The sequence below is a fragment of the Canis lupus genome, chromosome 8 (genome assembly GCF_048164855.1).
Source record: "Canis lupus baileyi chromosome 8, mCanLup2.hap1, whole genome shotgun sequence".
Lineage (NCBI taxonomy): Eukaryota > Metazoa > Chordata > Mammalia > Carnivora > Canidae > Canis > Canis lupus.
Window position 1 is genome coordinate 39,393,223 of NC_132845.1, and position 23,121 is coordinate 39,416,343.

The window sequence follows — 23,121 nt, forward strand, 5'->3', positions numbered from 1 at the left end:
ACAGGAGGGCCTGGCACACCAGGTTAGGCCCACAGCCTAGACTAGAGCTTCTCTGGGGGCTGCATTCCCCCCCTCCCACCTCCGTGCACCCTTTCTTTGCATTTGCATCTCTGGCAGCCACAGCCCCTATGACTCAGGCTGGATCCTGTGAAAGCCCCCAAGCTCGTCCCCAGGAGGCCTGGGGAAGCAGGCGGGCTCCTCTCCAGCTGCCAGCCCCATCTCTCTCTCTTTTTTTTTTTTTTTAATAAATTAATTTTTTATTGGTATTCAATTTACCAACATACAGAATAACACCCAGTGCTCATCCGGTCAAGTGTCCCCCTCAGTGCCTGTCACCCACTCACCCCCACCCCCCGCCCTCCTCCCCTTCCACCACCCCTAGTTCGTTTCCCAGAGTTAGGAGTCTTTATGTTCTGTCTCCCTTTCTGATATTTCCCACACATTTCTTCTCCCTTCCCTTATATTCCCTTTCACTATTATTTATATTCCACAAATGAATGAGAACATACACTGTTTGTCTTTCTCAGATTGACTGACTTCACTCAGCATAATACCCTCCAGTTCCATCCACATTGAAGCAAATGGTGGGTATTTGTCGTTTCTAATGGCTGAGTAATATTCCATTGTATACATAGACCACATCTTCTTTATCCATTCATCTTTCGATGGACACCGAGGTTCCTTCCACAGTTTGGCTATTGTGGACATTCCTGCTATAAACATCGGGGTGCAGGTGTCCCGTGCCAGCCCCATCTCCAGGAGTCCTGGACCCAGGGCCTCTTCCAGCTGCCCAGTCTTGAAGGCCTAATTTGCAATGACTTAAATATGTTTTACGTTTGAAAATATACTTCCAATGGATGTTTCACTGTGTGGAAGGACTGTAATGTGAAGTTAAGTACAGATAGTAGGTAAGAGCATGGGCCGTAGAGTTAGGAAAATTAGGGCTCTTTGCTGCTTTGCCGCACACAGAAACTGTGCTAATCACGAGCAAGTTGTTTTATCTCTCTGGACCCATTTCCATGTTTGTAAAGTAGAAAGAATAGTTCCGGGATGCCTGGGTGGCTCAGTGGTTGGGTGTCTGCCTTCTGCTCCGGGCGTGATCCTGGGATCTGGGATAGAGTCCCATATTGGGCTCCTCGCAAGGAGCCTGCTTCTCCCTTTGCTTTCTCTCTGTGTCTCCCATGAATAAATAAATAAAATCTTTAAAAAAAAAAAAAGAATAGTTCCTACCTCCTTGTAGGGTAGAACTAAATAAGAAAAATGAATGGGAAGTGCTTAGCTCAAGGCTGAGCAGGCGCACAGTAAGAGTTTACTCACTGTTAAATAATAACAGTAACATTACCGCGTTTACATAGTGTTTTGCAGTTTTCAAAGCAGGTGCCTGGACCAAAAGGAAGTTCCTGGAGGAGAGGAACCGAGACCCCACACCGCCCCGGGACCACGGGGGCAGAGGCACTGGTCTGCACGTCCCGAGACCAAAGAACTGGCCTGGAGCTCTGTCCGGGAGGAAGGCCCCCCAACGCCCCGCCCAGACGTTGGGGTTCCGGGTCCTGCCTGCACTCAGGTGAGAGCCGGCCTGAGCCCCGGGCGCCCCCATGTGTCCCGCGGCCACAGCAGCACGGTGGCAGCACCCAGACTCTCCCAAGGAAGACAGTCACCGCTCACCTGGGAAGCCCTTGGGTTGCGGCCACAGAACAGGACTGATGTGACTTAAGAAAAGAAGGAAATGAGGGCCCCAAGCACACACATGGCCACCCTAACAGAGGAGGAGATTGTGATGGGTGCTTCTGGGGAGCTGGATATGTTCTATGTCCTGTTCCTCGATCTTGGTGCCAGCTACTGTAGGTGTTCATTTTGTGGGTATTTGTTCAATTGTACACTTCTGTCTTGTGCACGCTTCTGTACGTGCTCTACTTCACGTTGGGGTAGGTTTTAACCAACTGGTAGGTGAGTGGAGAGAGGGAGTTAATAGAGGTCAGCTTTGCACCGTGCAAGTGCCTGGGGGGTGCTGACAAAGGTGTCCCAGTGCAGGAATGGGGCAAAAGAGCTGTCAGATAGAGGGCCAGGAGGGTGACCTGAGGGGACTTCAGTGCACTTGCAGGTCCCAAAGGCTCCTGCCCTCCCCTTCAGCTGTCCTCCCTCAATTCCCACCCTGGCAGGTGCTGCTCTGAGCAGCTGGGTGGGGGTCTATTGATGGCTCTGGGCTCTGCCCTTGAGGCGACATACTTCCTGGGCCGCTGCCTTGCACTTTCAACACCCAGCTGTCGCCTTGCCCTGGGCTCTGTCCTCTCAAAGTTGCTCCTCTACTTGGAAGCTGGGCCACCATGTCCCCTCACCCCTAGGGGGAAGGGTACCCCAGGCCAGGGCTCCACCAGGGACTCTCCCAGCCCCCAAATGGTTCATATGCTCTTAGGCCAGCTTGGCCTGGGTACAGCTAGGGATGACCTGAAGGGATTGGATGTGCTGGGGTGGGGGTGGTGCCATTGCGTGGGCCTGGGGTGCCCAACTGGGCTTGGCCGAGCCCCTGAGCAGCATCAAGCTGGCCCAAGTCCCCAGGCTGGCAGGCATTTCCACAGGCCCTGCCAGCACCCAGGCAGCCTGGCAGTGGCAGTGGGCATCAGCATTCATTTTGGCAGTAGCCTAGCAGCAGTGTACCTCCTGCACGGCCCCTTGTAGTCTGTGCCCACATCCTGGGCCAAGCTTCCTGGCACCCTGTGGGGCAAGCCTTGTGTCTGGGTCTGTATAGGGGGCCATGGGCTCTCCAAAGTCTGAAGCAGACATCTCGGGCCCAGACTGACATAGGGCAGGCAGAGAGCAATGCAGTGTCTGGGGTGACTGGGCCTGCAGACCGCCTGGCTTCAAGTGCCAGGCCCACTGCTTAGGAGTTGTATCCTCTGAAGCATGTTCCTTCTCTCTGCCTGTTGCCCATCTGTTAAGTGGTGTGAGCAGCAGCTCCCCCAATAGTCCTGACACAGTAAAACTGTTAGTGTCATCATTTTACAGGAAAGAGAACAGGTTCAGGGAGATTGGGTTCCTGCTCCAGCATCCCAGGCAGATAGAGCGGGTGTTTGAACCCAATCTGAATCTGAATCCGGCACCCAGCCTTGTAACCGCACGACCACTCTGAAGACCTCAATGAGGCCAGGGAGTGGGTGCTTGCAGTCATACGGTGGAGCAGGTGGCCCGGCAGGAAAGCCCTTCCCAGGGAATCTGAATAGATTATTCCAGATGTTCTGGGCTCTCGTGGAGTGGCCCCTGGCCCCTCCCAGCAGCCAGTCAAAGGTCCAGTCCTCAGCACTCTGGGTCACGGCTCTATGCCAGGCAGGGAAAGTGGTGGGCTTATGGGGGGCTGCACTGGAGCGTTGGGCCAAGGGGACCCAGTGGGAACAGGGAACAGGGGACCTTGTGTGTGTGTGCTGGGGGGAGGGAGAGGACGATGGTGGACACCATGGGGATGGCCGGGTGTGTGCACATGAGTGTGGTTCTTGTGTGTGCAAACAGACTCCTGTGTTGCCCACTCCCCACTGTAGCGCCACCCTGTCAGCCAGCCTGACCTGGCAGGCTGCCCACCTTCGCCAGAGGTGCCAGGAGTGGCCCGCTGGGCAGGGGCCAGACCATCAGCAGACAGGGTGTGGAGCCTTCTGGACTAGCGCCTGGGGGGCCTGAGTCACTGCTGTCCCCAGCCAGCTCAGTGGGGTTCGCTCCTGGCACTTCTAGGCCTGCCTCTTCTGTCTTCCCGTACTTGGCTCCTGGCCCGGGCTGCAGGCTCATCTGCCACCACCTAGAAACAAAGTGCTCACTGTCCTCATCACACCTAAGCAGTGCCCCCGCCATTTCCCCCAGAGTTAGAGTCACTGCGGCTGCAGCGGAGCAGAAGCTGGAGGTGACACACGAGGGCCCTGCAGCAGGAGGGCCCCAGTGAGCCTTCAAGCAATGGCAGGGCTCCCTGGAGAGGCTCCCTGTGAATCACCACCTCTCAGGGGAGGGAGGCTGGGGCCCACGCTTCTACTCAGAGTCTCAGCTGGAAGCCCAGGGCACCTCCTGGTGTGGTCCTGGAGTCTCCAGGGTTAGATAAGCCAATAGCCTGGCTCTTCTTGGACAACTGACCTGTCAGACCTCATCTCCTTCGCTCTTGCTTCTCTACATGCCTCTGGAACTCGGTGACCTCTGCCCCCGGCTCTCTGTGTAACACAGTAAGTCATTCTGAGCCTCCCCTGTCAGCCACCCCCACATTTCTGGGCCTGGCTTTCCCTCCTGTCTCCAGTTGTATGTGGGCTGGGCCTGGGGTGCCTGCCTCCCCCTTGCCAGCTGCTGGGAGGGAATCTGAGCCCCCAAGGCCTGGCGCCAGGGCCCCAATCCTGACAGGGGTGGAGGAGTCTCAGGGGCCAGGTGGGGGCCTGTCCCGGCTGTCAGCACTCATGATAGATGAGGGGTGGGGCAGGAGAAGGCCAGGGTCTGGAGTCCTGCCACAGAGGGAGGTGGGGGGCCAGCCCCCTGGGTCTGCCAACAGAGCCTCTCCACTCACAGCTGGGGGGCCTGGGTGAGAGCCCCCACCCAGCAGGGGTGTTTAAAGGTCCAAAGGGTGTGTGCCCTCCCACTGCACTCGGCATCATGGGCACCTGGGCCTTCCCCACGGCCTTTTTCCTGCTCTGCTTGACTTCTGAGAGCCTTCAAGGCGGTGAGGGCGGGAGGTGGGCAGCTGAGGTGGGGGCTGGGAGGTCGAGGTATAGCATTGGGCCAGTGTCAGGGCTCTGGAGAGGGGGTTGGGCATGTGAGGTCTGGCCTGGGCAGGGTGTTGGGAGCTTAGGGATAGATGCCTAGGTCCTTCTCCCTCTCCATCTCTGGGGTCCCCACCCTGAGTCTGCACCTCCTTGCTCCCCAGGGCTACCTCCGTTGTCTCCAGGCCTAGGGAAAGGTAAGTGGTCCCTCCTGGCACTGAGGTCAAGGAAGAGGCCCTCGTCTGTCCCCTAGGGTCTGGGAGATCTCTGAGGGAGGGCCCCAGATGTTCGCTACCTGGTTCTGGGATCCAGATGTAGGGCCCAGGAGGGGTCAGGGTCCCTCGCTGACTTCATGGCAGACAGTCTTGTCCGTAGTCAGCTCAGGTGTGGGGAGTCTTTGGAACCGGGGTGAGATGTGCAGAACCCCAACTCCGGGCGGGAGAACACTGCAGAGGAGAGGCTTGGAAGTGGGTCTTCAAGGGGGCCAAGCTGTGACAGGGAGGGTAAGGACCCCCTGGCAGTGAGAAGGGGCAAAGGCCTGGAGGTGCGGCAGGAGGGAAGAAGACGGGCCAAGGGCTGGGGCTGGTGGGCGCAGAGTGGCACAGAAGGGTCTTCACGCTGGGATCTGTGGGGTCCAAGGGGCTCTCTCCCGAGACTTGATGCACCTGAGCAGCAGGAAAGAAAGATCAGGGGGTGAGGCACTGGGAGGGTGAGATTTCCGGGAAGGAAGTTAACCCCCTTCTCCACAACCCACAGGCTTAGGGAGCCCCAATGGCTACAGATCAGGTAAAGCTGGGGGAGGGTGGGCAGGCGGGAGCAGCTGTGTCCTCCGAACAGGGGGAGGCACCCCAGCTCTTGGTCCTTAGGGCTCAACTTCTTATCTCTTCCCCCCATCCCCGCCAGGCTATGGCCCCCTCGGTGGCCTGGGAGCAGGTGAGAGACGGGCAAATGGGATCTTGGGGTTAGGAGAAGCAGCCACCTCAACAATATGTGGGGACGCTGCTGACTCCACCCCACCCCCCTCAGAGCAGCGAACTGGTGCCCCCTTCCGCGTCTCCTTTCCCTCGTGCGCACACTGCCCTCCACCTAGGACACCAAGACTGTTCTGGCGCCATCTCACCCGTGTGCCACAACCCGGGCACCCCCAACCCCTCCCTGTCCCTGCTTGTTCTCCGTGCCACCCCGTGGGGCCCCGTGCGGAGGGGGGGGGCGCAAATCTGCTCGCTGCGCGCCCTCTGGGCCGGCTAGAAGTGGGCTCCAGGGCCCCTGCCCGGCACCAGCGGGGCCCTCCACCCCCTGGGGTGGACCTACCGGAGCCAGAATGGCTGTGGGGGATGTGTCCCGGGAGACCCCGCAGGAGGGAATCCTGGGACCCTCACCTACTCCCTGGGTACCCCCTGGCTGCAGAGGGGCTATTAAACCTCGGAAGCCAGGTGGGCACACCCCAGCTCTGCTCTGGCTCCCCACCTTTCTCTCACACCCCTTATCTCCATCTGTCCCCCCAGGATTTGGGAACGGGAATGGACTGGGAACACAGCCAGGTGAGATCGGTAGACTCTGGGGGTTGGTTCTCTCTGCCTTCCTCCCCGGCCTGAGGGGGGAGGATCAGGATTTTTTAATGATTGAGGGGCAGGTAGGGAGTTTTTCAGTTTGCTGTTTCTGGCTGGGTCCAAGGGTCCTGTACCCCCACTCCAGCTAGGACTCCAAATCACCCCATTCATCCCTCCCTCTCCCCGTGGGTCCTCCACCCACAGGAAGAGGTGGGCTCGGGGTGATTGGGAGCTGGGGTCAGGATGCCAGAGGTATTTGTGAAATGGGAGCTGAGACCCCCACTCGATCCCCATGTCCCTCTCAGGCATCAGAGCGGGTGTGAGAGCCCAGAAGCCAGGTGAGCCTCCCGCCCTGTCACCCCCCATCTCTGCTCTGCCGCCCTCCCGCATTATTCCCTTATTCCAGCCTGACAGCTTCCCGCTCTGTCTCCCCAGGGTTTGGGAACGGAAATGGGCTGGCAGCAGGGGCCTTCCCGGGTGCTGTCACCCAGCCAGGTGAGACGGGGGAAGGGGGGGTTGCTGAGGAGGCTGGGTCAGCATTGGGAGGTCTCCCAGGCTCCCCTAGGGCAGACCTGGGGACTCTTTGGAAATGGAAAAGAAAGGCCATAAAAGTTTTGGGGAGGGGGGGAAGGGCACCCCTGTTTCACCCCCACTTCAGCTGGGACCCCAGAAGCCCTCTGCCCTCCTCCTCAGCCCAGCATGGCTACGGAGCCGGAAAGAGGCTGGGTCCCTGGGACCCCCTCACCTACCACATCTCTGTCCCCAGGTTTTGGAGGTGGTGTGCAACCCCAGAAGCCAGGTGAGATGACCGCTGCATGCCGCCCCCCCCAGCCTGCCTTCTGTCAGGCTCCCTCTGACGCCCATCTCCCTCTTCTTTATTCCCTCTGGCTTTGTCTCCCCAGAATACGGAAATGGACTGGGAATGGGTGCCTTCCCAGGGCTGGGAGCCCAGCCAGGTGAGGACACCTGGAGCCTGAGCCCGGGGGTGGGGTTGGAAGGAGGGAAGGAGGGCTGCCTGGGTGGCTCAGCGGTTGAGTGTCTGCTTTTGGCTCAGGGCATGACCCTGGGATCCAGGATCCAGTCCTACTGGGGCTCCCCGCAGGGAGCCTGCTTCTCCCTCTGCCTGTGTCTCTGTCTCCCTCGTGAATAAATAAATAAACTCTTTAAAAAAAAAAAAAAGGAAGGAGGGAATGAATGGGGGAGAAAGTTGGGGGGCAGGGCAGGGGGTGGGGAAGCCTCTGCCTCTCCCCAGGCCTCCTCAAGCCAGGTGAGGGGAGAGGGGGCCCCGGCTTGGGGCAGGGACGCCCCTGTCACTCCTGCGGGGGAGCCATCTGGGGGAGGGACTTCCGAGCAGCTAAGGGACACGGGGTCCTATGAGGGCAGCACAGGAGAGGATGAGGGCTCCCCAGAGCAGCCACGTTTGTGCTGTTCCAGCCCTGCTCCCCTGGTTTCCCCAGGCCCCATGACTCAGAATGGCGGCCAGGGACCAGGTAGGGCGGGGGCCGGGGCATGTGCACGGGTGTGGGGGTTCAGGGGAGCTCCAGGCCCCCTCAGCTGGTCCCTGACCCTTTCTCAGGAGTTGGAGGGGGCGGGAAGCCTCAAAAGCCAGGTGAGCCGCGCGCCCCTCTGTCCCAACCTGCCGTCTTCCTCCCAGCCTCCGGCCTCCCCCTCACTCCCTCTTGCTGTCTTCCCAGCATTCGGCAATGGGAACAGAATGGGAGTCGGAGCCCAGCCAGGTGAGGACACCTGGGCCAAGCTGGGGTCTGGGGAGGAGCTAGGGAGGGCAGGGACTGGAGGGCAGAAGATTGATTTCTGGGGGGAGGGGAGATGTCTGGGGCATAGGATGGGATGACGCCCACATGTGGCTTGTCCCTCCGACTCTGTCCTCCATCCAAGCCTCTCCTCTCCAGGCCATGGAGCTGGCCATGCAGGGGGCCCATCGCTGGGGCAGCTGGGGCAGGCGGGGGGGGGGGGGGGACGGTGTCACGTGGATGGAGAGGTCAGGATCCCCGGCCTTGATTCCCAGCAGAGGGGCTCTTAGGGGCCCAGTCATTCCCCTAGCACCCCAGTAGCTGCCCTGGGCCACGCCCCGTCCTGGGGAATCCAACCCGGGACTTGGTAAGGGAGGATGGAGCCTGCCGCCTGAGGCTGGGGGGCTCTGACCTTGCAGTGGGCACACCCTTGGGGTTTTAAGCCGGGGTGAACCACCCTGGGCTCCAGGAAGCTGGACTTGGCTTCACAGTGGCAGGGAGACCAGGGGTTAGGCAGGGGCCAGGCGGATGGAGGGCAGCTGTGGGGACAGGTCTGGGGGGTGGGTCCCTCGCTGCCTCACCTCCTCAGCCCCTCTCCTGTCACAGGCCCCACGACCCCCTGCCCGACTCTGGTCGCCAGGCTGAGAGGACGGATGTGTGAGGGGAGGGCTGGGATCCAGACGGCAGAGTGGAGGAGGGTGGGGGCCTGTTTCAGCGGCACCCAGCTCTTCTGTGTCACCCCCTGGTCCCCTGGCCACTAAATCATGCAGCTTTGGGAGTGGGGGGTAGTGAGGGGGCGGGTTGAAGCTGGAAGCCAGGGCTGAGCTTCTGGGTCCCTCACCGGCTCCTCTCCCCCAGGCCTGGGAGCAGGTGTAAGTCCACAGAAGCCAGGTGAGCCCCCTAGTTGTCTCCCTGTCAGCTGTCTTCATCTGTGCTCCTGAGCCCCACACCCCCTTACTCCCTCTCGCTCTGTCTCCCCAGGATTCAGGAATGGGAATGGGCTAGGAGGCGGTGCCTTCCCAGAAGCAGGAGCCCAACCAGGTGAGGCTCTGGGGTTCCAGGTGCGTGGGGGGTCACTGAGGCGGCCCAGGCCTAGTTATGATTCGGGGCCTGCCCCCAGTTCCGAGGGAGGAAGAGGGGCCAGGTGGACACACAGCTGGCCTCCTGGCCCTCCCCATGCCTGGGAGAACTAAAGCCACAGAAGCCACGTGACACCCCCTTGCCACTGCCTCCTCTCCCACCTGCTGTGAGCTGCCCTAGCATAGCCGGGTGGGAGACCTGCAGGACCTGGGGTGCGCTGAGATGGGGGATGGGAAAGGAGCTTGAGGAAGGGGGCCGCGGTGCCCCCTGGGGGGAGCCAGGAGCATTTGGGGAGAGGAGGCTGGGGAAGACTGCTGGCTGGGGCCCACTGAAAAATCTGGGGGTCCTTGAGCTGGGGCCTCCGACAGAGGACAGAGGGCGCAGGCACTGGAACAGCTCAGAGGCCAGGTGGCAGGAGCTTGCACTAACCCTGTGCTCCGTGAGGCGAAGCCGTGGCACAGAGCCCGTCTCCCTGGCTGGCTGATGCCCGTGGTGGCCGTGACACCCCACCAGATGGGACCCAGGCGGCGGGGGTGGCATTCAGGCTCCCCAGGGAGCTGGGCTCCAGGTCAGGGATTCAACTGGGTGGGGGTGGCAGTGGATTTAGAGCCACAGGGTCCAGGTTCCAGGGGGAGCCTCAGAGACACTGGCCCAGAGCCCCTCTTACCTCCCATAAGGTCCTGTGACTCAAAATGGCTACGGACCAGGTAGGGGTTTCCCAGGGCTCTGGGGACACCCAGAGATGGGGACTGGGCCCTCATCTGCTCCCTGTCTCCACCAGGCTTTGGAGGGGGTATGAAGCCCCAGAAGCCAGGTGAGCCTCGCCCCTGCCTATCTCCACTCCCAAACCTAAGCTCCACCCCATTCATACAGCCCCCCAACTGCCCCCCAGGATTTGGGAATGGCAACGGGCTGGGAGCCCAGCCAGGTGAGAGACTGGGGGGCCTGGGGAGCCGCCTCTGGGCTCCTCTCCTGCCTCCCTCCAGGCCTTGTTGGGGTAGGATTGGTAAATAATTGAGGGAGTGCTGAGAGGAGGCCTCTGGGATTCCAGCTTTCTGGCTTGGCTCTGAAGGGGGCCCCTTCACATCTACCTCAGCTGGACCCCAAATACCCCAACCCACCCTTCCTCTTCCCACAGGCCTAGCAACCCAGAATGGATATGGAGCAGGTAGGAGCAAAGTGGGGAGGCCCTGGGGAGGCCTTGGGACAGGACTCCCAGGTGCCTCACCTGCTCCTGTGTCTTCTCCAGGCTTTGGGGTGGGCACGAAGCCTCAGAAGCCAGGTGGGTCCTGCCCCGGACTCATTTATATCCATGAACCCCCTGAAGCCAGAGCACCCCCTCCTCAGCCTCCCTGTCACTCCCTAGGGTCTGGGAACCGCTGCGGGGCATGGCCTTCCCAGGGCTGGGGCCCAGGCTTCTCCCGGGGCCAGAGGAAGGCAGAGGGCTGGCCTCCATGTGGTGCGGGGGGCAGAGCCTGGCCTGTGGCCGGGAGGGGCGGGAAGCCCCTGAAACCCGGGGAGGGAGGAGGCAGCCTTTCACCCACTGCCTCCTCCTGAACCCCTCAAACACTGTCTGTTCCTCCTCCCTGGATGTGGTAACGAAAATGGACCAGGAGCCCAGCCATGTGAGGATAGCTGGGTTTGGGTCCCAGGAGTTGGGAGAAAAGCAGGAACAGAGTGTGGGGGGTGCATAGGGGACCCTGAGGAGAGGTCAGGGCAGGGGCAACATCAGCCTCCACCTCCCCCGGCCAAGGCCAAGGTGGGGCAGTAAACCCCAAAGCCAGGTCAGCCTCACCCCTGCCTTTCTGCACCTCCCCCAAACCTGAGCTCCCCTGCCCCCACTACATCCCCTGTCCATCTGCCCCCCAGGATTCGGGAACGGCAACGGGCTGGGAGCCCAGCCAGGTGAGAGACTGGAGGGGCCTGGGGGGTACAAGTCTGGGCATCCTCACCCCCCTCCCTCCAGGCCTTGCAGGGGCAGGGCTGGTGAAGGCTTAGGAGCAGCTGACAGGGCCTCCAGGACCCCTGATTCTGCTAAACTCTGAGGGGGGACCACAGGCGGTTCCCCCACCCTAGCCCCCTGCTCATCCCCCACCCTACCCCCCATTCATCCAGCCTCCCCCCACCCCCCATCCATCCCTCCTCCCCCAGGGCCCCCCTGCTCCCCACAGCCCCAGGGCAGGTGCTGAGGGGAGAGGAGCGCTGCCATCAGGCGTCCTGCCCGACCAGGAAAGGGCAAGGGCGGGGCTGGTGACTGAGCAGAGGTGGCAGGAGGCTCAGGAGGCCCGGGTTCCTTGTCTGAGCCCTGGCCTTCCTACTGGGCCTCTCCTGTCCCCACAGGCCCTGTGGTTCCCATGGGCTACAGACCAGGTAGGGAGGCGGCAGACAGACGCCAGGGGTTCTGGGGAGGGGCCAAAATGGGGGCAGGCGCTCACCTTCGGGGGCTCACCTGCTGCATCTCTCCAGGCATCAGTGAGGGCGGGAAGCTGAAGCCAGGTGGAGTCTCTCCCTGTGATACCGTGACTTCTAGTAGGAAGTAACTGTGGGGTCTCTAGTTCCCGCAGAGCTCCTCAGTCTTGGACTCTCCTCAGTGAGGGGGTGCAGGTGTCTTTTGTGGCTAGTGAAGTGATTTGCAGAGCAACTAAGTCACCTAAGGGGGGAGCTAGTTGCCAGGGGAACCCACCTTGTGATCCGGGTTCACCCTTTGACTTCTAGGGAGGGGGCGGGCTGGAGATTGAAAGAGTCACCAGCGGGCCAGTGCAAGGAAGCCTCCCCAAACCCTGAGAAGGGCTGGGTTGGGAGAGCCACTGGGACGGTTGCCCCCTGGAGGTGCCCCCCGTGGAGGTGCCCCCTGGAGGTGCCCCCATGGAGCTGTCCTCCTATGGAGGTGCCCACCCCCGTGGAGCTGCCCCTGGAGGTGCCCCCCCCGGAGCTGCCCCTGGAGGTGCCCCCTGGAGGTGCCCCCTGGAGCCCTGGAGGTGCGGAGAGGCGGGGGGGGGGGGGGGGGGAGGGGGGGACCCAAGGGCAGGGCTGAGGCCCCTCAGGCCTTCCCCCAAGTCTGCCCTCTGCATGCCTCTCATCTGCCGGTCCTGAGCTCTTGGCCCTGTAAGAGGCCTATGTTCTAGTAGGTAACCTGTTTCCCTGAGTTCTGTGAGCTGCTGTAGCAAATCACTCACCCCCAGGGAGTGCGGTTCATAGCCAGCGGGTCAGAAGTGCCGGTGTCTGCAGGTGGCTGGTGCCAGGACTGAGTGACATAGTCAGACATCCAGCTGATGTCGGGAGAATTACTTGGTGCTGTGGGAAAACTTGGGAATTGGGGTCGGTGTCAGGATGGGGCCCTACTCTTCTCTACCCCAGGAAACTCTCCACCCACCCCTCCTTTCCCCCTCACAACCCACACCCTGTCTCCCAGTCTACAGGAACGGGCTGGGAGCAGGAACCTTCCCAGGAGAGGGGGCCCAGCCAGGTGAGAGAGGCAGGGGGGGCCCTGGGGTGCTGGGGAGAGGGGGCGGGGGGAGGAGGGGGCACAGGGCCTCCTGGGGCAGAGTGGGGTCCTGGGGAAGGCCCACTTGTCACTCAGCCTGTTTCTGTCTCTCCGCAGGCCTGGGAAGGGGCCTGAGCCCTCCAAAGCCAGGTGAGCCCCCCCCACCCCATGCCCCTCCTCTGCCCTGCCCTGCAGCTGCTGCCGCCCAGCCTCTGCCCTCATGCCTGCTCTTCCCCCCAGGATACTTGCCAGGGCCCCGGCTGCAGCTCCCAGCAGGTGAGTGCAGTGGGGGCTGGGGAGGACGGGGGACTGGGGGGGGGCTCTGCCGGGGCTTGAGGTCTGAAGTCCGAAGCCGCCTGTCTCCTGCAGCTCTGGGAGGGGGTGTGAAACTTCAAAAGCCAGGCAAGTGAGAACCCTCCCATTGTGGTCCTGCACCTCCTCCTGCCTCCCTCCAGGACCCACCCCTCCCCGTATAGCTCCCCCTCACGTCCCTGCTTTTTCTCTGCAGGATATGGCAACGGAAATGGGTTGAGGGCCCAGTCAGGTGAGGCTCCCAGGTGGGGCTGGGGGTGAAGGGAGGCACATCAGGAGAGGCCGGAGGGTGTTGTTGGAAGGCAGAGGAGCCGTGCTAGATGGCGGGGTCACCTTGTCCCCAAGCACCACGGGGCTGGGGCTTTGTGTGGCCTAGCCAGTGGCCCCCCTGGAAGCTGTCTGCCCTGGAGGTCGCTGCAGGCTGCTGGCTTGGCCAGGCTCAGGCCAGGAGAGCACCCGGGGAAGGTGCCGCCTGGGTTCACTGCCCTCCCGCTTCCTCCCCGATCTAGGTCCCTGCAATGGGAGGGTCCCTCCACTGCTTCTCCCCAAGTCTCCCACTTCGGGGGCCCCTTCTGATAAAGGGGGCAACTGGGGTCCCAAATCTCAGCCCTCTCCCCCAGTGCAGAATGGCAAGTTCCCAGGTCAGTGTGGGGGGTTGGGGGGCACCAGGAGTGGCACCAGGGATGCCTGGTCACAGGAGGGGCTGGGTCTAGCTGGGCTGCTCGGAAGCCCCCACAGCCACTCTAGCGGGACTGAGGTCACAGCGAGCTGAGGGGAAGCCTGACTCTGGCCCTGAGACCCTGGGTGACCCCCGTTGGCAGCGCCCCCGCCCCGGCCCCCAGGGCAGGCTGCAGCACAGCCTCCTCCTGGCCCTTGGCTCACTCCTGTCCCTTGGCCTTCCTCCTAGCACCGACTCCGGGCATCTCCTGGGGACTGAAGCCTCAGAAAGCAGGTGTGACTGCTCTCTGTCCCCACGTCCTAGGACACTGGGGCACTCCTGGGGTCACTCCTCCACTGTCCTTGGGCCCCTGTAGGCTTAGCTGCTCAGGCTCCTCAAGGCCAGGAAGTCCCTCCCCCAGTCTACCCGCAGGCTCTCTCGCTGAATGCGAAGTCTGTTTTTTCCTGTTCTATTCCCTGTCGGTAGGGGGTGTCCCTCTGTCCCCCACCCCCAACCCCTCAGGTTCCTACTTGCTCCCTGGTGAGTTAGGGAAAGTCTGGGTACTCTCAGCTGATCCCCATTCCCCTCACAGGGTCCCAGCTCCCGAATGGCTATGGAGTAGGTACAGAACTGGGTGAGGAGGCCTTTCCCCTGCCCCCTTCCCGCGCCCTTGCTCAGCTCTCTCCGACCCCGTCTCTGCCATTCCTCCCTCTCAGGCTTTGGTGGTGGCCTCAAGCCTCAGAAAGTCGGTGAGTCCCCTGGGCCCCTGGGCGCAAGCTGCTGTCTTCCCCATGGCCAGCCCTCCTGTGCTTGGCTCTCCTTACTGAGCCGGCACACGCCACTGGGCCAGCAGGTCAGCCAGGGACAGGTGTGGCATCTGGGGAGGGCACAGGGGCAGACTGACATACAGCCCTGGGCGAGAGGGAGGCTGCCCCCAGGGAGCCCAGGAGAGGCTTCCAGAAGGTAGGCCTTGCACAGGGTCAGCTGGTTGAGCGGTACAGTGTGTGAGGCCCTCTCCGGGTTGCCTCTGAGCCAGTCTGTCTGTCTGCCTGCCGCCTCCTGTCTTTCCAGTAACTGGTCACCTGAGCCCCCACCCCCGCCGCCCACCCAGCCCTCCTCTCCTTCTGTCTTGCAGGTTTTGTTTATGGGAATGGTCTGGGAGCCGGGGTCTTCCTGCAGCCAGGTGCCTGGGGGTGCTGGGGTGGGGTGGGGGCCCAGGGGCTACTCCTGTCTGACTTCCTCCTCCCTCCTCCAGAGTTCCCTGGGGCCAATGGCCTTAGGAACGGTGAGTGGGGGGCAGAGGGCAGAGGGCAGGGGATGAGGGAGAGGGATGTCCAGGGGCCAGGCCGGAATCTCTTGGATCTTTTACAGGCTACGGGGAGGAAGCACCTGCCTACCCCAAAGCAGCAGTTCCAGGCCCCGAAGGAAATGGTAGGAACGAGTGTTTAGGGGATGAACTGCGGCCTGGGACCTCTGAGGTCCCGGGAAGGTTGCGGCATCCTGGTTGTCCAGCTCCGGAGGGCCGGGGTGCTCATAGCAGCCCTCCTCTGCAGGTCAGGCCGGGGCCCTCCGCAGCTCTTCCTGGCCCTCTGTCCAGCCCTGGGGCCTCGCCCCAAAGCCTGGATATGGGGCTGGAGGTGCGTATCCAGGGGTCGGGAGCCAGCCAGGTAATGGGGTGCATGGAGGAGCATCATGGGCTTGTAGGGGTGCCTGTCGGGAGCAGGGGCTTGGGCTAGGCCCACCCAGTGCCCCGGAGAGCAGGAGTAGAACAGGGACAGGAGGGATTAGGTGGGAAGGGATGGGGTTTGAGGAGAGACAGGTAGAGCAGGGGACCCTGAGCAGGAGCCTGGACACGAGATCAGGATGGGGCGGTGAAGACCCTGGGTGAGGGCCACCGGGGACTCAGTGCTCCCACCTTTTGTCCCTCCCCCCAGCGACCTATGGACAGCTGAGGCCAGAGCTGGGCCCCGGACCCTTCGGTGAGTGGTGGTCTCCCAGGGCCTGGGGTGAAGCCGGGCAGGGCAGAAGGACTCTGACGTCCCTTATGACCCGGCGCCCCGGCTTGTCTGTGCCTTAGGCAGCCCTGATGCGAAGAGAGGCAGCAGCGGCCTGGGAAACGGCTATGGAGGTGAGACAGTCATGGTGGCCCTGCCCGCCCCCCCTCGCCCTCTGCTACCACTGTTGCCCCTCCAGGCTGGCTCCCCAGCCCTTGGAGGGACAGCGGGCTCTCAGGTCGCCTGTGGGTATCTGTTGAGTGACTTAGAGACCAGAGGAGGAAGAGGGACAGTTTGGGGGCCCTGGGAGACGAGGAGGGGTCCAGACCTCACCAGCGCCCTGCCTCTCCCCAGGCCCCTGACCTCTTGGGAGGCGCTGAGCCCTGAGGCCCTGCTGCTGACCCCTCCTGAGCACCCTGGACGCAGCCTGGGGTGTTGGGCAAGGGCGCCCAGACCCGGGTGCGTGCTTCTGGCCTGGGGTCTCCTGCAGGCTGAAAGTATTAATGAAGGCGACGTGCTTCCCTGTTTGGCTGCGTGCTGTGTGCTGCTGCGGGCCGTCACCTCATTCACCTGTTCCCTAACGGGGCAGCGCTTTGTCACCATCCAGAGGGGGAGCCACATCCCAGTTAGGGGACCTGTGCATTATTGATGTCCATGTTTATAATCAACCTATTAAAGCAAAAAATCTTTTTCTCTTAAGCCTTCCACGTGCTTCCCAGTGTTATTGTACTGATTAATTTTATAATTAGGATATAAAACTCACTTTCACATTCTCTGATTAATGCTCAGATTATGAGTTTGAAAAAAAAAAAAGATTATGAGTTTAACAGTTCTGACTTCCCCCTGAACATTCAGCGCACCTTACAAACCTGATTAACCCAATTTCCTTATACGCTTCAATTACACACGGAATCTCCTTGATCTACAAATCCAACCAGTTACTTCTTCCTAAGCACTTAAGGGGCTCTTGGAAATTAATAAATCAGTCATTTAATAGCTCAGATTGGGGGATCCCTGGGTGGTGCAGCAGTTTAGCGCCTGCCTTTGCCCCAGGGCGCGATCCTGGAGACCCGGGATCAAATCCCATGTCAGGCTCCCAGTGCATAGAGCCTGCTTCTCCCTCTGCCTGTGTCTCTGCCTCTCTCTCTCTCTGTGTGTGACTATCATAAAAAAAAAAAAAATAATAATAATAATAATAATAATAGCTCAGATTACTGAACGCTTTCAAACGTCTCAAAAAGCCAGTGACTAATCCAGTATCCATATTAGTGCTACTAGATGGCTGCTTTTTCTTATCCTGCTTTCCCAGAAATGCAGAAGCAAAATCCTCCCCGCCCTCCTCCAGAAAGGGGGGTGGGGAGCTCAGGGGTGGGGGTAGTTGCACAACTGGGGACTGACCTGCTATTCTGAACTACTCAGAGCCAGGCCAGGCCCAGAACCATCCCTCTCGGCCTCTGTTCTCTCCCTGTGCCCTCCCAAGCCCATACCTCTTGCCACCTGACAGAAGTACTTATGTGGACATTTCCAGTTTGATAGGATTGGGTAACTTATGAGGAACCCTCATTTTTTTACAGCCTGATTTACAAAGATGGGATTTAGGTGTAGACCAAAACCTCAGTGCAATAGGCACAAGGCTTAAGGTTGTCAGCTTGTAGGAGATTCTGTGCACATTGGAATTCCAGCCTGATTTTTCTTAGCCAACCTCATTTGATTTGCTCTGTTTGAGAATCCTGGATTTTTCCTTTTTCACAGAACTACTAATTGTTTTAAAATCTCTAAATAGGGTTGCCTGGGTGGCTCAGTGGGTAAAGCATCTGTCTTTGGCTCAGGTCAGACCTCAGGGTCCTGGGATGGAGCCCTGCGTGGGGCTCCCTGATCTGTGGGGAGTCTGCTGCTCCCTCTCCCATTCCTCTCACTTGTTCTGGCTGGCTCTCTCTAGCTCTCGTCAAATAAATAAGATATTAAAAAAATTTTTTAAAGTCCAAATAGGGGATCCCTGGGTGGCGCGGCGGTTTGGCGCCTGCCTTTGGCCCAGGGCGCGATCCTGGAGACCCTGGATCGAATCCCACGTTGGGCTCCCGGTGCATGGAGCCTGCTTCTCCCTCTGCCTGTGTCTCTGCCTCTCTGTGTGTGTGTGTGTGACTATCATAAATAAATAAAAATTAAAAAAAAAAAAGTCCAAATAGTCTCACCTTTCTCTGTCCCAAGATAATAGAATAAATTATGTCTTTTTACAGGTGTTAGAAAACCACAGGCCAAAAATGGAGCCACTTAGGCCAAGTCCCCAAATGAAAGGCTTAACACCCAAGTTAATCACAATTTCCACCTCCCCCAGAAAGTCTTAAGGTGTCAGTTAAGAATTTTCAGGTCAGCACCAATGAGTTGATGTCACATGGGCCTTCACTATCTGCCCTCCCCAAAGGAAGATGAGGTAATCCACCTAAGACCACCTAAGACGCCCCACACACATACCTCCTAAAGACAAGGTGACCTTGCCTGCAACAATCTTTTCTTTTGCTAATCACGTCCTTGCACCCTCCTCCTCCTCCCTATAAAAACCTTCCATGCTGCACAACTTGCAGTTCTCTTTACTTGGTGGATCAGGTGCTGCCCCATTCATGAATCCTTAAAGCCGATTAAACCTGCAAATTTACTCAGTTGAATTTTTGTTCTTTAACTCTGGAAAAGAGGATTAGAAATCAACCTCTGGGGACGCCTGAGTGGCTCAGTGATTGGGTGTCTGCCTTCAGCTCAGGGCGTGATCCCGGGGTCCTGGGATGGAGTTCTGTGTCAACCAGCACCCTGCTCATCAGGGAGCCTGCTTCTCCCTCTCCCTCTGCCCCTCCCCTTGCTGTGTGCGCTCGCACGCGCACTCTCTCTCTCTCTCTCTCTCCCCCACCCATCAGGTAAATAAATAAAATCTTAAAAGAAAAAAATCCAACCTCTGGACACAAGGGCCACCCAGCAGACTGTCTCAGTGAGGGCGATGGGTGATATCCTTCCTAACCCACCTAAAAATGTTCTAATATTATTCTTTTTCAAAAAGAGTTTATTTATTTATTCATGAGAGACAGAGACAGAGGCAGGGACACAGGCAGAGGGAGAAGCAGGCTCCCTGTGGGTCATCTCAGGCCCCTGAGGCGAAGGCAGACGCTCAACCACTGAGCCACCCAGGTGCCCCTCTAATATTCTAATAAAAGTTTCTATATTCCGATTTTATTTTTATTTTTTTAAGATTTTATTTATTTATTCATGAGAGCTAGAGAGGCAGGCTCCCTGCGAGGAGCCTGAACGTGAGACTCGATCCCAGGATGCCGGGAAGCCAAAGGCAGAAGACGCTCAACCACTGAGCCACCCAGGTGCCCCCTATATTCCGATTATAAAGAGATGGACCATTCTCTCCTTTTTTCTAATTGTCACCCATCTATCGTTTATATCCTCCGTTAACAATAGCGTAAATGCTCCATATCATCAAATTCTGGTTCCGAATTATTTTTTCTTTGAGATAACTGAACGAGAACCTGCACAGGTCTTGACCCAGGCCAGGCGCCTCATCCCGGAGTCACTAAGGTCAATCGTGGTTGGCCGCGGAGCGGCGGCTCAGCGGGCCCTGCAGCCAGGTGGGGGCGCCAACCGCGCGTGTGCAGCGCCTGGTCCCCGGGCCGGCGGGGGCGGGGCCTGCGCTCCGCGGGACGCCGTGATTGGTTGGGGACACGGGAGGGCGGGAGGAAGAGCTTGACAGAAGCGCTGCCGCCTCTGATTGGCCGCCAGGAGTAGCTCGTGCCGCCTGGCGGGACGGACGCGAAGGCGGCGGGCGCGTCGGCCCGTGATTGGCTGGGCCGGTCCCCGCGCCGCGCGTGGCCGCCGAGGGGAGGGACCGGGTAGCGGCTGGAGGCGGGCGCCGGGCCCCCGGGTGGCAGCGGCGGCCAAGCTGGCGGCGCGGCTTCCCCGCTCCCGCTCGAGCCCGCGCCTCGCCCGCGCCCACTCGCGGCTGGGCCAGGCCCGTGCGTCCCTGTCGCTGACCCCGCCGCCCGCCCCGTCGCTGCCGCACCCGCCGCTGCCCGGCCTCCCGCCCGGCCTGCCCCCCGCGCCGCCGCCGCCGCCCTCGGCGCTCGCCTTGGCGGAGTTGCCGCCTCTGCCGGCGCTGCCGCTGCGGCCCGAGCCGCTGGCGCCCTGGGGCCCCGGCGCCCACCTGGCGCTGCCCGAGCTGCCGCCGGAGGCCTGCGTGTCCGCGCCGCCCGCTGCCGCGCTCGCCCTGCAGGACCTGCCGCGCCTGCCCGCGCCCGCGCCGCCGCCCGCGCACCTGCCGCTGCCGCCGCTGCCCGCAGCCGCCGTCGCCGCCACGCCCGGGCCCGTGGGCGCGCGCGGCCGCCCGCCCCTGCTGGCCGATCCGCCCCCGCGGCCGCTGCCGCCGCTGCCCGCGCGGCCCTCGCCCTCCGGCCTGCTGGCTCCACCCGCGCCCCGCGCGCCCTGGTTGCTGCCCGCCTTCCCGCCGCCGCCGCCGCCGCACCTCTTCCTGTCGCCGCCCTGCTGACCGCCCGGCCCTTCCGAGGTCTGGACCCCGGCGGGCTGCGGGCGGCTGAGTAAGCAGCGCCTCCTGGGGCGCGGGGCCGGCCGATGCGCAAAGCGAGGGTCGGAGCCCGGGCTGGGGAGGCGGGAGCGGTGTCCGGGGAGCCGGCCAGCTTTGGTGGGGGGGGGGGGGAGCAAGTCTAAAAATAAGTTCATTTTAAGAATAGGGTCTTTATTCCACTTTGCTGCCCTACAGCAAGCCTCTTGCCTGGTTATTTGAGAATGTAACTCATCCCCTGTGCTGATAAGTGGGCCGCTTATCAGAGCCGCCGGGGCGGGCGGGGGTTGGGCGCACTTGGCTCCAGGAAATTAAAACAAGCGTTTAAAATGCTCTGTCTGGGCAGCCCCGGTGGCGCAGCAGTTTAGCGCTTGCCTTAGGCCCAGGGCGTGATCCTGGAGACCGAGTCCCACGTCGGGCTCCCTGCGTGGAGCCTGCTTCTGCCTCTCCTCTCTGTGTGTGTCTCTATGAATAAGTAAATAAGTAAAAATTCTAAAAATAAAATAAAATAAAATGCTCTGTCTGCGTTCGCAAAATGTCGCATTTTCCACTATAAAACGAAGAGTCTGGATGCATGACTAAGGTCCTGACCCACTATGTGTGGATGGCTTCTGCGAGACCCATACGCTGCCTTCCAAGTCTTGAGTCACACTGAACTGAAATAGAGCCCAGGGTTCTGCAGGCCTGGGTGCCCCGGAAAAGCCGCGGTGCTGATGGACGACCGATACTGGGCCCTGGAGCCACAGCATCACAGGCAAGGGCTAGGTCATCCCCCGCCGCTGGGAAAGCGCCCAAGGTGACTCATGAAAGGAAGCCCCTTTGCTCTCCCCACCTTTGCTTGGCCTCTCCTCCACCCCCACATTGCCAGATTCTCCCCAGCCTGTGCAAGTCAGAATAAACATTTCCTTTGTTATTCAGGTGGCTCCGGCTCAGGTAACCAGGCACAAGCCCTATCTCAGTGTGCTCTTCTGCAGCAGCTCAGGAGTGGTATCAGGAAGCCAGCATGACCTTGGGGGACCTCTGAGAGCTGAGAACCCATCAGCAAGAAAGGCAGTATATGAATTTCCTGTGACTGCTGTAGCAAATCGCCACAAATTGGGCAGCTTAAAGTAAAAAGGAATTTATCATCTCAGAAGTCCCAAATCAAGGCGCTGCAGGGCTGTGCTGTCCCATGGCTCTAGGGGAGGATCCCTCCTGGCCTCTCGGAGCTTCTGGTGGCCCCTGGCATCCAGCCTTGGCCTCTGTCTTCACCAGCCCTTACCCTGTGTCTCCAATCTTCCTATTTCCCTCTCAGACACCTGTCATTGGATGTGGAGTCCACCCTGAATCCAGAAGGATCTCATCTTGAGGTTTTAAATTTATCTTAATGTAATTACAACTGCAAAGACCCTGTTTTCAAATAAGGCCACACTCACAGATTCCAGGGTTTAAGCCCAGGCATACTGTTGGGGGCCACCATGCGATCCATACAGGCAGTGTCCTCTCCCCTGGGGCGCTGGCCCACCTCCAGACCGGTCTTCCCAGTGTCTCTTCCTACTGTGTCTGAAACCCTGTCTCTCACTGACCTGGAGCCTTGGGTGCCCAGCAGTCCTGGGCAGGAGCCAAAGGCACTAAGTACCTTACTAATGACTCCCCTTCCCCTTTCTTGAATCACAGCCCAGTTCCCACTCATGCTGGCTTGCTTCCTCCACCCCCTTTACATTCCGGAGCTCTCCTCTCCTCCCCTCCCCTCTCCTCTCCCTCTCCTCTCCCTCTCCTCTCCTCTCCCTGCAAAAAATCAGAGTAAACAGGAAGGACATCACTACAGTGAGGGGAAGGGCGACCCCACCCTCAGAACCCCGGACAGATAATAAAGCTAATTGCTTGCTACTCAATCCATGGAGTCTGATCAGGTTTACAGGTGAAACCACCACGATACTGTTAACAAAATACTCTCCTGCCAAGTCAATACCTATAGTCATCCCAAGGTGCGTGGGGTGCTCCCTGCCTGCACAAATTCTTAGAGTGACCCTGGAGGTGGGCGAGGCAGACTGCTTCCTTCATTTTCCAGCCAAGAGGCACCTGAGATGACTGCAATTGTCACTTGCCCAGGAAGGTCTAGCCCAGAGTCTCTTAGGCTGCCCAGAGCAGATGGTGAGCAATGATGGTGCAATCTGTGGGTCTGTGCCCGGGACACAGGGTGAAGGTGCAGCAGGTGGGGGGTGGCTCCTGGTGAAAGCAGATCCAGATGCAGTCCTGTGCGGGTGCCTGGTGTGGGATGGAGGGATCGCCGGCTGGGGAGGAATGGGGCAGGATTTGGGGGGTGGGGGGCGGTGGCTACTGGGCTGCCTTTGGGGAAAGAGGCACCAGGAGGCCCAGCTCATCCTGTGGCTCTGGGCTCTGGGCCTTGAAGTCAGGGTCTGGGGCTCTTTCAGGCTTGTCCTGTTTCTCACAAGTACCTGTGGCCAAGTTCCCATAGCTCTCTGAGCTTGTTTCCCTGTCTGTAAAATGTAGAATGGGTAGTAACCCAGTAAGAACTGTCAAGGGACCTTGAGGATTCATCTACACCTTTTGGTTCAGGGGCCCAGGGATCTGGCTTTTCTACCCACAAAGTCTGGGGCCTTGGGCACCTCTGCAAAGCAGAGGCTGGTTGTTCCCCAGTGCACCCCTGTACTCCTTGGCACCATGGTGGCTCTCCCGACCTTCAGTTCCCCTCCTTTATCTTTGGGCCACACTTTTCTCTAAAAGCATGGTAGAGGGGTGCTTGGGCAGCTCAGTCCGTTGAATGTCTGCCTTTGGCTCAGACCCTGATCTCCTGTGTCCTGGGATCCAGCCCCACATCGGGCTCCCACTGAGCAGGGAGCCTGCTTCTCCCTCCCCCTCTGCCGGTCCCCCTGCTTGTGCTCTCTGGCGTGCTCTCTCTAATAAATAAAATTTAAAAAAAATTTTTTTAAAATAAAAGCGTGGTGGACGTGAGGACTAGAGCTAACCCACAACTGCCCTTCCCCCATCTAAGCCCCATCCGGGT

At 60.0% G+C, this 23,121-nt stretch overlaps 1 protein-coding gene and 1 long non-coding RNA gene across 21 annotated transcripts; one reads left to right on the forward strand and one right to left on the reverse strand.

Annotated features, from left to right (window-relative positions):
* Nucleotides 1–228: 228 nt before the first annotated feature.
* Nucleotides 229–12,562, reverse strand: LOC140638328 (uncharacterized). 3 transcript variants are annotated; one of them, XR_012035424.1, is made up of 5 exons: nucleotides 12,276–12,562; nucleotides 11,549–11,716; nucleotides 5,014–5,383; nucleotides 4,108–4,181; nucleotides 229–3,781 (listed from the first exon to the last, which is right to left on the reverse strand). It is a non-coding gene; the product is annotated as an uncharacterized lncRNA (long non-coding RNA). The 3 variants fall into 3 exon arrangements; XR_012035423.1 differs by lacking the exon at nucleotides 4,108–4,181 and having other exon boundaries at nucleotides 11,535–11,716; nucleotides 12,276–12,560; XR_012035422.1 differs by lacking the exon at nucleotides 4,108–4,181 and having other exon boundaries at nucleotides 12,276–12,558.
* GREP1 (glycine rich extracellular protein 1) lies at nucleotides 4,586–16,246 on the forward strand. 18 transcript variants are annotated; one of them, XM_072835448.1, is made up of 32 exons: nucleotides 4,586–4,678; nucleotides 4,883–4,915; nucleotides 5,475–5,504; nucleotides 5,622–5,651; nucleotides 6,224–6,259; nucleotides 6,574–6,606; nucleotides 6,704–6,763; nucleotides 7,035–7,067; nucleotides 7,171–7,224; nucleotides 7,845–7,877; nucleotides 7,963–8,004; nucleotides 8,878–8,910; nucleotides 9,001–9,060; nucleotides 9,881–10,027; nucleotides 10,238–10,267; nucleotides 10,349–10,381; nucleotides 10,969–11,004; nucleotides 11,440–11,469; nucleotides 12,512–12,565; nucleotides 12,701–12,733; nucleotides 12,824–12,859; nucleotides 13,092–13,127; nucleotides 13,803–13,847; nucleotides 14,146–14,175; nucleotides 14,270–14,302; nucleotides 14,689–14,736; nucleotides 14,809–14,838; nucleotides 14,925–14,984; nucleotides 15,107–15,190; nucleotides 15,488–15,532; nucleotides 15,631–15,681; nucleotides 15,902–16,246. In XM_072835448.1, the coding sequence occupies exons 1-32, from the start codon at nucleotides 4,612–4,614 to the stop codon at nucleotides 15,907–15,909; spliced, it is 1,413 nt and encodes a 470-aa protein (XP_072691549.1). In that variant the 5' UTR covers nucleotides 4,586–4,611; the 3' UTR covers nucleotides 15,910–16,246. The 18 variants fall into 18 exon arrangements, with proteins under 18 accessions (XP_072691549.1, XP_072691561.1, XP_072691550.1 ...); XM_072835460.1 differs by having other exon boundaries at nucleotides 9,881–9,913; XM_072835449.1 differs by lacking the exon at nucleotides 14,146–14,175.
* The last annotated feature ends 6,875 nt before the right edge of the window (nucleotides 16,247–23,121 follow it).

What these genes read in the sequence shown, in the direction of transcription:
- GREP1 (XM_072835448.1), top strand. Translation starts at nt 4,612, where the DNA reads ATGGGCACCTGGGCCTTCCCCACGGCCTTTTTCCTGCTCTGCTTGACT. An exon ending in TGTGAGAGCCCAGAAGCCAG is followed by an intron (nt 6,607 to 6,703) that starts GTGAGCCTCCCG and finishes CTGTCTCCCCAG; the next exon opens with GGTTTGGGAACGGAAATGGG. An exon ending in CCTGAGCCCTCCAAAGCCAG is followed by an intron (nt 12,734 to 12,823) that starts GTGAGCCCCCCC and finishes TCTTCCCCCCAG; the next exon opens with GATACTTGCCAGGGCCCCGG.